This window comes from Xenopus laevis, chromosome 7S (assembly GCF_017654675.1).
Source record: "Xenopus laevis strain J_2021 chromosome 7S, Xenopus_laevis_v10.1, whole genome shotgun sequence".
NCBI lineage: Eukaryota > Metazoa > Chordata > Amphibia > Anura > Pipidae > Xenopus > Xenopus laevis.
Genome location: NC_054384.1, coordinates 35,131,860 through 35,146,344, shown reverse-complemented (window position 1 = coordinate 35,146,344; position 14,485 = coordinate 35,131,860). Strand labels below are relative to the sequence as shown.

Here is a 14,485-nt window from a genome sequence, read left to right as displayed (position 1 = left end):
TAGACTCTAAGTAAGTATTGTAGAATAGTTCAATCACTGTAGGACTGTGAATAATGCAAGTGCATTATCCCTTTCAGTGATCCAGAACATTTTGTGTTTTTCTTGCTTAAATTTCATATTTAACTTATTTTCAGAAACCAGTATTTGAGGACATCCAGCTTGGTGCAACAGTCCTGCAGATTAAAGCCACAGATGCAGATTCAGGACGTTTTGCCCTCATCCAGTACAGCCTTGTGGATGGTGAAGGCAAGTTCGGGATCAATCCCACAACGGTAAATATGTCAACGCTTGACGGTAAATAGTTCAACGCTTGAGCGTTTTTGAAAAATGTACATCATCCAGAGCACTTTCCATTAAATAACATAAGGAGAAGTTGCAGGCATAATCATGCATACATCAAAATTATCTTTTTTTTGTAACATACATTAATCTATCTTTTCTATATAGCAAAACATAAATATAATTAGATTTGCTATAACTTCCAGTCTTCCTTCTGATGATCCTAATACAGTCTCTCCAATGTATCAATACCAAATGTCCAAAGGAATGACCAGCACCATGTGGCTAAGAGGGAGTAAACTACAAAGAAACATAGCAATAAAAGTGAATATAGTATAGTATACTATAATTTTGTGAATTCACCACTGTGTATCCAAATAATTTTGGCTTACGTTACCCTTTAAAATATTATAAAGACCAAAGGGAGTGGGTTACTAGACTTAGACAACAAGCCTTCGCCAATTCGTACAGCCAAAATGCACATAATTAAGCTGCTTAAAGTTTAAGAAACAAAAAACACTGCAAAAAAAAAACTGCAGCTTCGGTATCAAAAAATTTATCTGATTTTGAACTTTACTAAACCTTGAAATGATTTGAGAGGAAGGTCAGCCCAGATCATATGACTATAGTTCATTTCCTTAATGCTTAGTCGGGTAAGGTTAGAGTGTTTGAGCAGTTATTTAATTTAATATGATTTATTTAGATACTCTGCTTTACAGATATTTTTCATGATTTGCACTAATCCCTGCCCAAGTGGAGCTTACAATCTAAGGTCCCTATCATATACACACTACTATCAAAATGTTTTCATCAGAAACCAATTAACCTTACTGTTAAATCAGAGTATTCAAAAGAAACCCAAGCACAAGGAGAAAATGATAATTCCTTGTAGATAGTGTCCTGGCTGATAAATTGAATGTGCAAAATGTGTGTTATTACAGTGAATATTTTATATTAAGGCACCTTTCATATGTGTCTAACTTTTGTGTTGTTTGATTGAACTAAAGCTTAACTAAAAAAGTAGGGTAGAAATGTTGACTTCTAAAATTAGTTAATACCATTTGTTCTAATTGCATTGTTGAGAAATCCTTTAGGTCAAGTATTTAAATATTTTGCTAATGGTAATTTCATATGTCAAAGTTATTATGTGTTCAGCGCATTATGTGGTCTTAAGGTGAATGCAGCAAAATGATTGCAGCTTCCTTAAGCGTTTTCCTTTGTGCGGGTTTCTAAAAACTAAATAAAGATCTAGATAAACTACAAGAAAGTTGAACTTTTGTTGAACTACGTTTTCCCAACATGTTACCAATAGCTGATTTCAGAAGGATTCTGAAGTGTCACAGCATGAACATCTATGATAAATTGAATATTTCTCCTCTCTGAATATAGTTCCCATAGTGCACCACTTGTGGAGCTTGCTGTTTGTATAGAGTGCCAGTGCCTACATTATGTACAGCGAACTAGGATTACAGAGAGATACATATCTCTCAAGGTTACAGAATTCCTTTCTCATATTATTGAATAGGTATTTTGGCATCTCTGTGGAATAAATTAAAACTTTTAAGGAATGACTTTAGGTTAAAGCAGCCAAGTTTATTATAATGTGTTTCGTAACATGCTGAGCATTTCTACATTTCAGGGAGATATATATATCGTGTCTACACTGGACAGAGAAAAGAAAGACCTTTATACGCTTACAGCAATTGCCAGAGACAATCCTGGGGACATTGCTAGCAACCGTCGGGAGAATTCTGTGCAGGTAGCATCTGCAAAAATACTGATTTGGGCTGAGGGTACATGACTGGGGGAGAAGCACTAGAAAAGGCACCTACTGTACATACACAGAAGGCTTCGGGTTGAAGAGGATTCCTATATAGTGAACTAACCAATGGACAACTTGCCTTGCCGATAGATAGATTGGCCTCTGGAGGGGCACAAGGCTTGTTAAACCACTTTTTTCTTTTATGTTGTCTGTTGTTCTGGGTGAGATGTCTCTAATTTAAATGCACAAGTGATTGTTATTAAAAAACTGTTATTAAAATGTTTAATGTGCCATTGTTTAATGTAAGAAAACAAATTAAGAGAAATAAAAAAAAACTGATCTATAACACTACTATTAAATCCTCACATTTTAATATTTGTAGAGCTACCTTTTGCAGCTAAAGCTTTAAGTGTGCTCAGGGCTGAGCACACTGAGCACTTTTGGCTCTTGTTATTGAGTTTAGTTGGACACCTGTGTGCCTCACTTTTGATGTATTCCTGCAGATACTCAGAGATCAGGGATTTGATTGGACCATTGAAGGATAACAGCTGATGTTGTCTATTTGAATAAATCTGGCATGGACCAAGTTTAATTTAACCCATTTTCTTTTGCTTAAGGTGCTTATAACTGTTCTAGATGTAAATGACTGCAGGCCCCAGTTTTCTAAGAGCCAGTTCAGTACTAGTGTGTATGAAAATGAACCAGAAGGCACATCTGTAATAACCATGTCAGCTACAGATTTGGATGAGGGCAGTAATGGCATGGTGACATACAATCTGGAGGGCCCTGGATCAGGTATGTTAATGATGTATCTACCTCTGTATGCTCAGCTTTAGTGACAAACTGCCATTGTTGTAAAATAATAGCTAATGGCAAGTAAGAGTGTTTTTATACATGACTCCTAGCTGAGTTGTTGATAGCAAAAAGGGGTTACATTTTGTATTAGATCCCATTGGTTAATCCTTAACATTGCTCCATAATATACAGATTCTACAGAGCAGAGGCCTCAGTTATGCAGTACAGGGCAAGGTAGAAAGGGCAAAAAATTGCTGAAAAATTACATATATTTTGCACTTAGCTCCCAATGGTGCAGGTCTTTGCACTCCAAAAAGAAGCCCCAAGATCTGTGCTTCTCCCATGTAATTAGCAGCACTGTTCATGAAGGGAGGGTTGGAGTAATATGTTGGCATCAGGCACACAAGCTAGGGTGCGCAAACCAGGACCTTGTGTTTACCACCTGCCTATTGCAGGTGTAAACTACAGGGTTATGTTGCGCCTACAGCACTACTATGCCATGAATAGACTGACTGTTATATAAACTATGCTGCTTTTCTCTACATTTTCCAGAGGCATTCTTTATTGATAAAGACTCTGGGTTAATAACATCAAGACAACTACTACAGTCATTTGAGCACTTTAACCTTACTGTTGTGGCTACAGACAAAGGCAAGCCTCCTCTTTGGGGTACTACTATGTTAAAGGTGGATGTGATTGATGTCAATGACAACAGACCTGTGTTTGTCAGACCACCCAATGGCACCATCCTCCATATTAAAGAGGTACATGTCCCTACTAAATTGTCTAATCATGTAAACCTATTCAAAGGAATGACATATGTATTTTAGGATTATAAAAACTTGCCTATACTAATTTAAATGGTGCAGTCTCCGTAAATATACTATAGGTGTTACTCAAGTTAGTTGTATCACCATGAATGCAAAGAATGGTGTGGGTGGTTAAAAGTAACTGTATAGACATACATAGTAGCATTTCAGTAGTTTTGTGCAGTGCAAAGTTCAAAAAAGGTTATCCTAAAACTTGTCTTTGGGTACCTACCACTGCTGCTTGTAATAATACTCTTTTTGTACTAAGGAAATTCCCCTGAAGTCCACAGTATATGAGGTTTATGCCACTGATAATGATGAAGGTCTGAATGGTGCTGTACGTTACAATCTGCTCAAGACTGGTGCTGGGAACAAAGACTGGGAATACTTCAGCATTGACTCAACAAGTGGCCTCATTCAGACTGCCCAGAGGCTGGACCGAGAGAAGCAAGCCATGTACAATGTGAGTCACAAAGCTACTTTCTGTTACAATGTAGTCACATTCACTGTGCATCTCCACCATCACTAGAACAAAACAGACTTCACAAAATATCTTTTGTTAGTCATCTGCCTGCCCAAGGATACATATTCTTATTTGTATGGCATCATCATTTTTATACAGTTGAGTCTGCAAACATTTGGTGCATGGCATAATCAGCACTACATTAAATAATTGGGTCATGCTGTTCCTAAGAGTTAGCACACAATGCTTTGTTTTTTAAGACGTTTCTATGATTAAGTATGGTTTTCAGTTCATCAATCTACTTCTTGAAACACAGGCCAGCAGTAGCCATAGAGATTGGGTTATAAAGGCACATTTTAAATGAAGGCTGTATTAAGGGGGCACATCGGGTTTGTAGCTAACCACCAATGTGATTACATCTTGCTGAGACATTCTCATTGCATATTAAAACTTTCATAGTCAGAGAAGACTTCAGATTTATAAATAGTCACACCTACACGTGTTTCACCACTACTAGGCTTCCTAATGCGCCCTGACGAAGCCTAGTAGTGGTGAAATATGTGTAGGTGTGACTCTTTGAGCATCAGAGTGAGGAAGAAGCAAGTGATTTACAAAAAAAGCACTTGATAAAAACATATTACAATTGGCTTGATGGTGTGCAGTAAAATTGAACCTGTGAGCTCGTATACTGTTGAAGCCGACAAATGGTCTTAAAGAGCAGCATCCGATAATCACACTGCAACTACCACCTTCTGCGTGTTAGCAAGGATGGACATCGGGCATCTTCCAAAAATTCCATACTTTGGTATGGTAAAGTATACTTATATGACTGCATTTGATGAAACATACCTCGGTTTTGCTTGTTAATACTTTTCAATAGTGATGGGCGAATTTGCGCCATTTCGCTTTGCCGAAAAATTAGCGAAATTCGCAAAATGGCGAAAAATTCACGAAACGGCGCCGGCGTCTCGTTTTTGACGCCGAGCCCGTTTTTGATGCCGAATTTTCACGGGCGTTTTGCGAATTTATTCGCTGTCGGTGAATCACGCAAATTCGCCGCAAATTCGCGCCTGGCGAATAAATTCGCCCATCACTACTATTCAAAGAATTCACAGTATGGAGAGTTTGGCTATCGGCATGTTTCAGCAAAACAGCGCGGAGGAGTATGTCTGTATGATTGCAATCATTGTAATATTAAGACCGCTACCTGTAGTTGTTTCTAGCGGAGATTTTCGGCTATTTCATTGCCCTTCGGTTCTTTCATCTGGATATACTAACTCTATATGCATGTGCATTTAAAAATGGCTAAAATCTAAAACTTTGAACACGCTAATTGGAATTGATGAATTTATATGCAAATTCTATGCGCACCCTCTCGCTCCTTTGCTCATAATGATTTTTTTAACAGCACTTGGACACTTTAAACTCCATTGATTCCTTCCTTAAAAAGCAATATAGGATGTAACAAGAGCTGGCCACTTAATGGATGAATTATCTGTGTATATTTAATGAGATATTTAATGTGTTATATAAACTGATTGAATTATTTGATGTGTTATATAAATTGATTCCTTTTTTAAAAAAATGATTTAATAAAATGCTTGTTTATATTAATTGGTTGAATTAATTTGGAAGCTCATAATTTATAGATATTTATTGGAACAAGTTTCATCCATTGAGTGCTATTTGAGATACTTTTCAATCAAACTAATATAGTCAGAGAAGACCCTATTTGAGTGGAGACAAATTTTTAGTGCTGTTGTGTTCTGCTCTGTGCTATACACACTTTCATATTTGTATGGAATAAAGCTAATATCAGTACTTTTCAGAATGACTCATCACTTCATCACTCTATCTGTATTTAACTGTGTATTTATTTCCAGTCCTGATGTTCTGAACCGTGTTGCTAATAAATTCCTTCTGTATATTTTGTGTTTCAGCTAATAATTGTTGCTTATGACCTGGGTCAACCAATGCCTTATGAGACAATGCTACCTCTACAGGTTGCCTTAGATGATATTGATGACAACGAGCCTGTCTTTACAAGACCTCCTGTAAGCCAAAAACCCATTTGCACCAAAAATAAATATTATTATTTGCTTTGAAATGTCATTGGTTTATCTGTAGTATCTTTATAAATGTTATCTATGAAATTAGAGTTTTTTTAAGTAGTGAATAACATTTACATATCTGCCCTGAATGCAGACATCTCAATCTGAGAGCCTTGGAATATTACAAAGGATTCACTTTATAGGAATTTTCTTTAGAAAATAAAAAGTTTCTATAGCCAAAATTCATAGACAAAGGTGCACACACAAGCATTAGATCCAACCACGGCAGTTCCCAAACAATTAGGTTGGGAACCTGCTCTGATATAAAGGTAGAAAATGGATTTGTTTTAAATTCTGGAAGCCCACATTGAAGTCAGCTATGGGTGAAATTTGGGTTTACTAGGGTAGTATGCTAGAGGCGCATAAATGTTATATTTTATAATGACTTAAAAATGATCATGATCATGCCATACACAGACCACTGATAGAGCGAGGGCTGCATAATTAATGTATCCTATGCATTCCATGTTAAAACGCAGAGAGGAGCCCTTCAATACCAAACCCTTTCCATTCGAGAACACTCCAAGATTGGAACTGTAGTGGGGAATGTCAGTGGAGCAGCGGATACAGATGAAGGATATAATGCTATTGTCTACTACTTCATAGCAGGTATGTGTATACTTTTTTGTTTTCAAGCATAAAGCTCTCTTATGCATATGCTTTCCTTTGTGAGATCTGAAATTAATTTCTTGTTTATTGAAATGGAATATAAATCATTATGCACATTTCTATTTTTAAGCTTGTTCAGTTCATTGTGGACAACTGTAAATATGCAAATGCTTAGGGAGATTGTTTGAATTATGGCAGAGCATATTGTGTCTGTATTTTGGTATAATTGCCTAAGAAATATTAATACAAAACTTTGTTCCTCCCACACTCTCTCTTTATTTTTCTGTTTATGTAATAATACTTTTACAATTATTGGTAGTTCACTGAACATACTGTAATGGTGCATTGATGCTAAACTATTGCAATGAAGGGCCAGCTGGCAAAGTAATGATTTTGTTTGTGCTTGTAAGAAATCAGAAAATAACATAGTATTGTGTGGTAAAGTATAGGGTCATACTGTGTATACCAGGAAACTTGAAAAGAGGCTGGCACAGGCCTGGACCCACAAAGTAGTAAAGCCGGAGTCAGTGTGTCTACCAGGGACACTTAGTCATAGACTCTGCATTTTGCAGATAGCATTTCAGTCTGCATGACTAATAACAATGACTTGCAACAACACCATGTAGTCTGGGGTTCACAATACAAAGTCTCTATTCTCCTTCTTCAAAAACACAAACTAGACTCATCCTTTGCCTTATCCAACAGGAGGCTATAGAGACCTATACATATTTCATATGTCAGCATCTGAATGATTGTGAACTTACCTTGACCAGCTCATTTTTGTTTATATATAAAGGTGAAATATGCCACTGCAATTTCCAATACTGACAAATTTGCATTTCTGAAATAAGATCTTGTACTTGGTATAAAACAGAATAAATCCATGTTGAAGTCACAATTAACCTTGTTTACCTTTGTAGGCCCAAGAATTGTCAGCCTTTCATCTGCCATGTAAGGGCCATGACTGGGATGACTGTAAAAACAAGTGGGAATACCTGCATAGTATAGGGTGGCCAGTCCCCCTTTTTACAAGTTTAAAATACAATTGGTGGACAGGGGCCCATTAGCCCCCCCCCATAAAGAAAACATTGGTGATCAGGGCACCCAAAGAATATTGTTGGTGTTCAGTGGAACTTACTTTGGGTTCTTCTTCCTTGTCCTTAACTATGGCAGTTTTCTTTAGCTCCTTTTGTGACTTTGGGTCTTTTTGCAGATTTGGGTCTTCAACGCTTCAAGTCTTTGCTGCTTTGGGTTTTTGGTACTTCAGGTCTTCGGCACCTTTGGTCTTAGCTGATTCAGGACTTTGGTGCTTTGGGATTCAGTGATTTGGATTCAGCTCACATGCTGAGGGGGGCTCGGCTAATTCAGAAAGTGCAGCACAGCCAGGCCCCCCTTTAGGCCCCGGTACGACTGTAGAGCACTTGCAGAGCAAGAGCAATTTCTATAAGAGATGGGCTGGTATGTGCCATCAGCTAATAGGGTGTGATTCCACAGACTTGCTAAAGAGTTAAGTTAGGAGATAGTGATCAGAGAAATGATATGAGGTAAAGACATTGACAGAGTTCAGAATAGACAAGGTCAAGGTAGTGCCCATTATTATGGGAGGGGGCTAGGCTCATTGTTTAGCCCCATAGAGGAAAGTAAACTCGAGAAACTTGGAAGCAGGCCCATCAATATTAGCAGATCAATTTGACTGCAATTCTGATGTACAAATAAGAGTCATTTGGTTTAATCAATTGGTCGAGAAAAAAATCTACTAGTGGCCAGGGCCCCCTACACAAGTAAAAAAAAACATTGGTAGCCAGCCTCCTACAAGTTAAACATAAACCATTGGTGGCCAGGGCCTCCCCATACAAGTTAAAAAAAATCATTGGTGGTCAGGGCTCCCCTACAAGTATAAAGATCATTGGTGGCCAGGGCCCCTCTACAAGTTAAAAAAAAATTGGTGGCCAGGGTTCCCCTTACAAAAACCTATGGGGCCTAGGACAACTATCCCCTTGAACCTGTCTGATGGTGGCCCTGATGGAGTCTGTCGCAATTCTGCAATAAAACAACTGTTTTTACTGAATTTTTTTTTCTTCTACAGCTGGCAACCAGGACAACAATTTCCAGCTGATTCCAGATGGGAAACTGATAGTGCTAAAGATCTTAGATCGAGAAAAGGAGCCATACTATTCTATCATTGTAAAAGCTTCCAGCAACAGGAGCTGGACACCTGGAAACAGTTTGGGCAAGAAACTGGATCCTGCTACTGATTCCACATTGCAAGAAGTGAGAGTCTATCTGGAGGACATTAATGACCAACCACCAAGGTTCACAAAGACAGAATATACTGCCGGTAATGCCAGAGTAGTAATTGAAAAAGTAGTAGCACAAATATTTATTTGTACATAGTTACATGGTAAAGTTGGGTTGAAAAAACTTAATAAATACACACACTTATATTGACCTTTCTATATACTCACTTATATAAACTATATACACCAATATCTATACTAATTATAGATTAGATCTATACTAATTATTAGATTATAGTGTCACAATAGCCTTGTTAAAGAAATCATCCAAGCCCCTCTTAAAGGCATTAATAGAATCAGCCATCACAAAATCACTGGAAAGGACATTCCACCCCTGCGGTACTCCACTGGTCCAAAGCTGGTCCAATTAGAAAATGTTTAATTTACCACCACTCTTTGTAAAACGATACTTCAGTCATCTCCAGTTCCAGGCCAATATTCCTTCATTTAACCATTAACTTCCTGTGTGGTACTGTATCAAATGCTTTCTTTTCTTTCAATGTAATATACATAGTCCATTGTATTTTCATAAAATTAGATAATAAAATAAGATAAAATAGACAGTGATACTAGGTTACCTGCCCTTAAGTATTCTGAGAAAACATATTTTTTAAAGTGGACCTGTCACCCAGACATAAAGAGCTGTATAATAAAAGTTAATAAAAAATTAAACATGAGCGCCAAATTCTTTTTTTTTATCAAAGCGCTCATAGCTCTTGTAAACTTGTTTAAAAATCTCAGCTGTCAATCAAATATTGCCTGCCCCTCCTCTATGCCTTATGAATAGAGGCGGGCCAAGCAATTACTTTCACTTTCCATTCAGTACTTCCTAGATTTCACTGCTCTCCCCACATTCCCTCAGTTCAGCCATTCAGGGGTGATCCTGGCCCCACTGCCGCCTGAGGCAGCAGCAGTTGCTGCTGCCCCCCCCCCCTGGAAATTCGCTCTTAAAGTACCAGGAGCAGCATTTTTGCCGCCCCTGGTACCTAGTGGGGTGCTGCCGTCTGAGGCGACAGCCTCAACTTGCCTCATTGGCGAAGCACCCCTGCAGCCATTTAATTGTGTAACCAGTGCATGGGGATGGACATTGGGTCCCCCATTCTGGTGCACAAACAAGATTCTGAGATGATATGTGGCGCTTCGCCAATGAGGCGAGTTGAGGCTGTCACCTCAGGCGGCAGCACCCCATTAGTTCCCAGGGGCGGCAAAAATGTTGTATTTCAAACTGGAAATTCAGCTCTTCTAGCACAGAGAGCGCAGTTAGGCTCTCTTCGCTAGCGTACTGGCCCTCTCTACCAACCTTGTGGACCCCCTTGGACCCCCTCAGCCACAAAAAGGTAAGCGCATGGGGGATGGGGCGGCAGCAACTGCTGCTGCCCCAGGCCGCAGAGGGGTCAGGATGATGCAAGGCTTGCCGTAATAACAGTGTCCACAAAATGGCTCCTGCCTGCTTGCTATAATTATCCCCAGACTGATGGAAACAAGATTCAAATCATTTATTTTGTGTAATTAAAGTTCATTTTGCTTGACTAACATGATAAAATAGGTTTTGATATAATTTTTTTGGGTGGCGGGTCCTCTTTAAGTGGGGGCTCTATGCACCCTACTTTTTAGAGTCGAATGGGTTCGTTCATTTGCTTGCAAAATTCTACTCTTTGCTCAAAACAGTAATATCGTTTTCTTGATCTTTTTGATTTCATCTAGCTTATTTTGCTTTCCTGTTGTTAGTATAACAATTTGCTTTCTCAAATATATTTAAATTCAGTTAATATATATATTTAAATTTAGATGTCTTTCATCAGTTTATTGTGTAGTTGATTTAATTTGGGTTGAAAAAAGGACAAAAGTCTATCAAAATCAACCCCTTGAACTGGCTGTGTTTATCAAAAAGAAGCCAGTAAAGAGTAAGAGAAGCCCATGAATTGCTAATTTAGGGATTTTTAACTCAATGTGCTTCTAATCTACTTGTAAAACTTTTTTACTAGGGGTTGCAACAGATGCCAAAGTGGGTTCTGAATTGATAAAGGTTTTGGCTGTAGATGCTGATGTGGGAAACAACAGCCTGGTTTTCTACAGTATTCTGGGCATAAGCTACATTAAGTTCAATTCCAATGATTCAGTGGAGGTGAAGAACATCTTTGCCATTGGTAAGGAAAAATATTTCACTCTTTGTACACCCATGTTTACTACTTATTTTGGTGTTATAATAAATACTTATAGACCCTGCTAAATGACATTTTTCACATATTTTACCATATTTTCACATTACAATACAGTATAGAGTTGCACCAGCCTGAATAAGAAAATCAGGGGAGGATGCTCGGAGAACTAAACCCTAAAAATGAATGTGGTTAAAAATGCCATATTTTATATACTGAACTTAAAGCACTAGCCTAGAGTTTCAGCTTGTCAATAGCAGACATGATCCAATTGTCACAGGTGGTCACCATCTTGGAAAGTGTCTGTGACACTCACATGCTCAGTGGGCTCTGAGCAGCTGTTGAGAAGCTAAACTTAGGGGTTGTCGCAAATTATCAAGCAGAAAATGATGTTTGTCTGTAATATAAGCTGATGCTACAAGGCTGGTTATTAAAGGGAAAAACATGCTTTTTTATATTCAATTTTGAAATCTGACATCGGGCTAGACATATTGTCAGTATCCCAGCTGCTGTCATGTGACTTGTGCCAGTACTTGAGGATAAACCTACTTTCTGGCAGGCTGTTATTTCTCCTACTGAATCAGTCTCAGTGGGACTTGGCTTTTACAATTGAGTGCCTTCTACCAGGCAGCTGTTATCTTGTGTTAGGGAGCTGCTATATGGTTATCTTCCCATTGTTCTGTTGTTAGGCTGCTGATGGGGAAAGAGAGGGGGGTGATATCACTCCAACTTGCAGTACAGCAGTAAAGAGTGATTGAAGTTTATCAGAGCACAAGTCACATGACTGGGGGCAGCTGGGAAATTGACAATATGTCTAATCCCATGTCAGATTTCAAAATTGAATAACTTCTTGTTACCCTCTTAAGGTTAACACTGCCCAGGATTTTAATGAACATCTTCTATTGGCTCATCCCAACCAATAAAAGGACACCACATTCAGACATAGCAACACTTCAAAAAGGACTTACTGTTCTGGAAAATTTGCTCCTCATCACCAGGGGGCAATAAAGCCACATGAGTGCAATGTATTGCACCCATGACGTTAGGCAGACCTCCTCGGACATAAAGGTCCCTTATAACTTTCAGCCACTCCTGTCTGGTGGAAAAATTGATAAATACATGACATCTTTTTTGAAGAGCTTGTAGAACTTCAGTCAGTGAGAGACAAAAAGAAAGTTGATTGAGACATGTTTTAGTTAACATATAATTTGTTAATATTATACTGTAAACACATCAGTACCTTTTGGAAGGTTTGTCTTCATAGCTTTAGAATGTGACCAATAACCAGAGTGGATATCTGCCCGATATATCCAGGGTTGATAAAATTGTTGATCCAGGTCAGATAACACGTTGAGAGTTAATTTTTTACTACATTTACCATTTACATGCACTCCTGTGGGTAAGTTGCCCATAGAGGAAAATATGCTCAATTCACTTCTGCGTCCCTATGTGCTGGAACACACATATGGCAGGGCAGTTTCAGTGTGTATCCGTATTTCGACAGATACAGGTATGGGACCTGTTATCCAGAATGCTCGGGTCTGGGTTTTTCCGAATATGGGATCTTTCTGTAATTTGGATCTTCATACTCTACTAGAAATCTACTAGAAAAATATGTAAACAATAAATAAACCCAACAGGCTGGTTTTGCTTCCAATAAGGATTAACTATACCTTAGTTTAGATCAATTATGAGGTACTGTTTTATTATTACAAAGAAAAAATAAATTGTTTTTAAAAGTTTGTATTACTTGGATAAAATGAAGTCAATGGGAGACAGCCTTTCCGTAATTCAGAGTTTTAGGATAAGGGGTTTCTGGATAACAGATCCCATACCTGAATAGCTTCACTTTCTAATGCTCTACAGCAAGGCGGAGAACACTAAGCATAAACAGTAGAAAGATGGCATAAAAAAGATCAAAAAGGTAGAGAGCTGCTAGGACAACATTTATGGCATGGGTTATTACTCTTAAAATAAGGGCACACAGGACAGATGATCCTTCAAGTAGCACCACAGGGTTGTCCAGTGTGTAGCTACACTGAGTGGATTTCTGCATGAAGACTCAGCATACTGCCTTGGCTGTACTCAAACCCAGAGGTTGAGCTTCAACCTCTAGGGGTATTCTGTTTAATCCTGGGCTTCCTTCCTAAAGTATCTTCTTCTTTACATATCAATGAGAAGAGTATAACCGCATCCTTTTTGGGGGGATCCTGTAACTACTGCAGGTTGGTATATAATTAGGTGATTCACCTAGAGTTTTCCAGTCTGTGGCTCTCTAGCTGCTCCCTGACTGGGTTTGCTTTTCTAAGTGGATCCAGTTCCCAAGGTCTGCAGTTGGGAATCCAGTTGGTATGCTGCCCTGGCTCCACCCTTAAATCAGCCATGAAAGTTACTCTCTCACCATGAAGTCATTTTCAGTAAAGCTACTAGATGTCAGTTGATGGTTAAAGGAGGAACCTCCAATCTATAGTGTCGTTTGTACGATTTGTATTTGTTTTTCTCATAATTGCCTAATGTTTATTAAGCAATAAAAGTAAATGTTACATAAAAATATGTTGCAAGTGCAGCAAACAATACTGACTGTTTGTCACCTGGTTCACACAGCAGTTTAGGGAACTGAACGATTCCTCAAGCATACTTCTCTATAGATGCTGTTTCTTGAATAATTTAATGGTGTCATAATACTATATTGTATTTGCTTTCTACAATATTACAGACAATGGGTTTTCTGATAACTGCAGTCAGGCGCGTTTCAGGCATCAACACCGCCTGAGGCGGAGTTCGCAATGCCGCCCCCAGGCTTACCTTAAGATCTCCGACGGGAGGTCCTGTGAGGGGCGCATTGCGAAATATCACTCTCTGCGCTAGAAAAGCCAAATTTCCAGTTAATAACCGGAAATTCGGCTCTTAAAGTTACCAGGAGCGGCTTTTTGCCGCCCCTGGTAACTTCTGGGGAGCTGCCGCTTGAGGCAAGGTACTCACCTTGCCTCATGGCAGAAACGCCCGTGACTGCAGTCATTTACACTTGCCACAAAATTGGAGCTAAAGAATACTTTGGAAAAAACTATTACTTTATTTTTTACAAATTTAATTTCCTTGCCCTTGTTGTTTTGAGCTATAGCCAAGCATTGCTCCATACACATCATAAAATATAGTATGACATTTGGTCTATTTGTGTAACCAACAACTTCAGGGCACTAA

General features: G+C 38.6%; 1 protein-coding gene across 4 annotated transcripts in view; it reads left to right on the top strand.

Moving 5' to 3' along the window:
• Positions 1–14,485, top strand: part of LOC108697217 (cadherin-23) — a 599,373-nt gene that overhangs the window by 563,044 nt on the left and 21,844 nt on the right. For all 4 annotated transcript variants that reach the window (XM_041571124.1, XM_041571128.1, XM_041571125.1 and 1 more), the window contains 9 exons: positions 135–272; positions 1,919–2,038; positions 2,659–2,836; positions 3,389–3,600; positions 3,914–4,108; positions 6,049–6,162; positions 6,699–6,828; positions 8,915–9,166; positions 11,111–11,272. In XM_041571124.1, the coding sequence (XP_041427058.1) occupies positions 135–272; positions 1,919–2,038; positions 2,659–2,836; positions 3,389–3,600; positions 3,914–4,108; positions 6,049–6,162; positions 6,699–6,828; positions 8,915–9,166; positions 11,111–11,272 (1,501 nt within the window). The remainder of the gene's footprint in view (positions 1–134; positions 273–1,918; positions 2,039–2,658; positions 2,837–3,388; positions 3,601–3,913; positions 4,109–6,048; positions 6,163–6,698; positions 6,829–8,914; positions 9,167–11,110; positions 11,273–14,485) is intronic.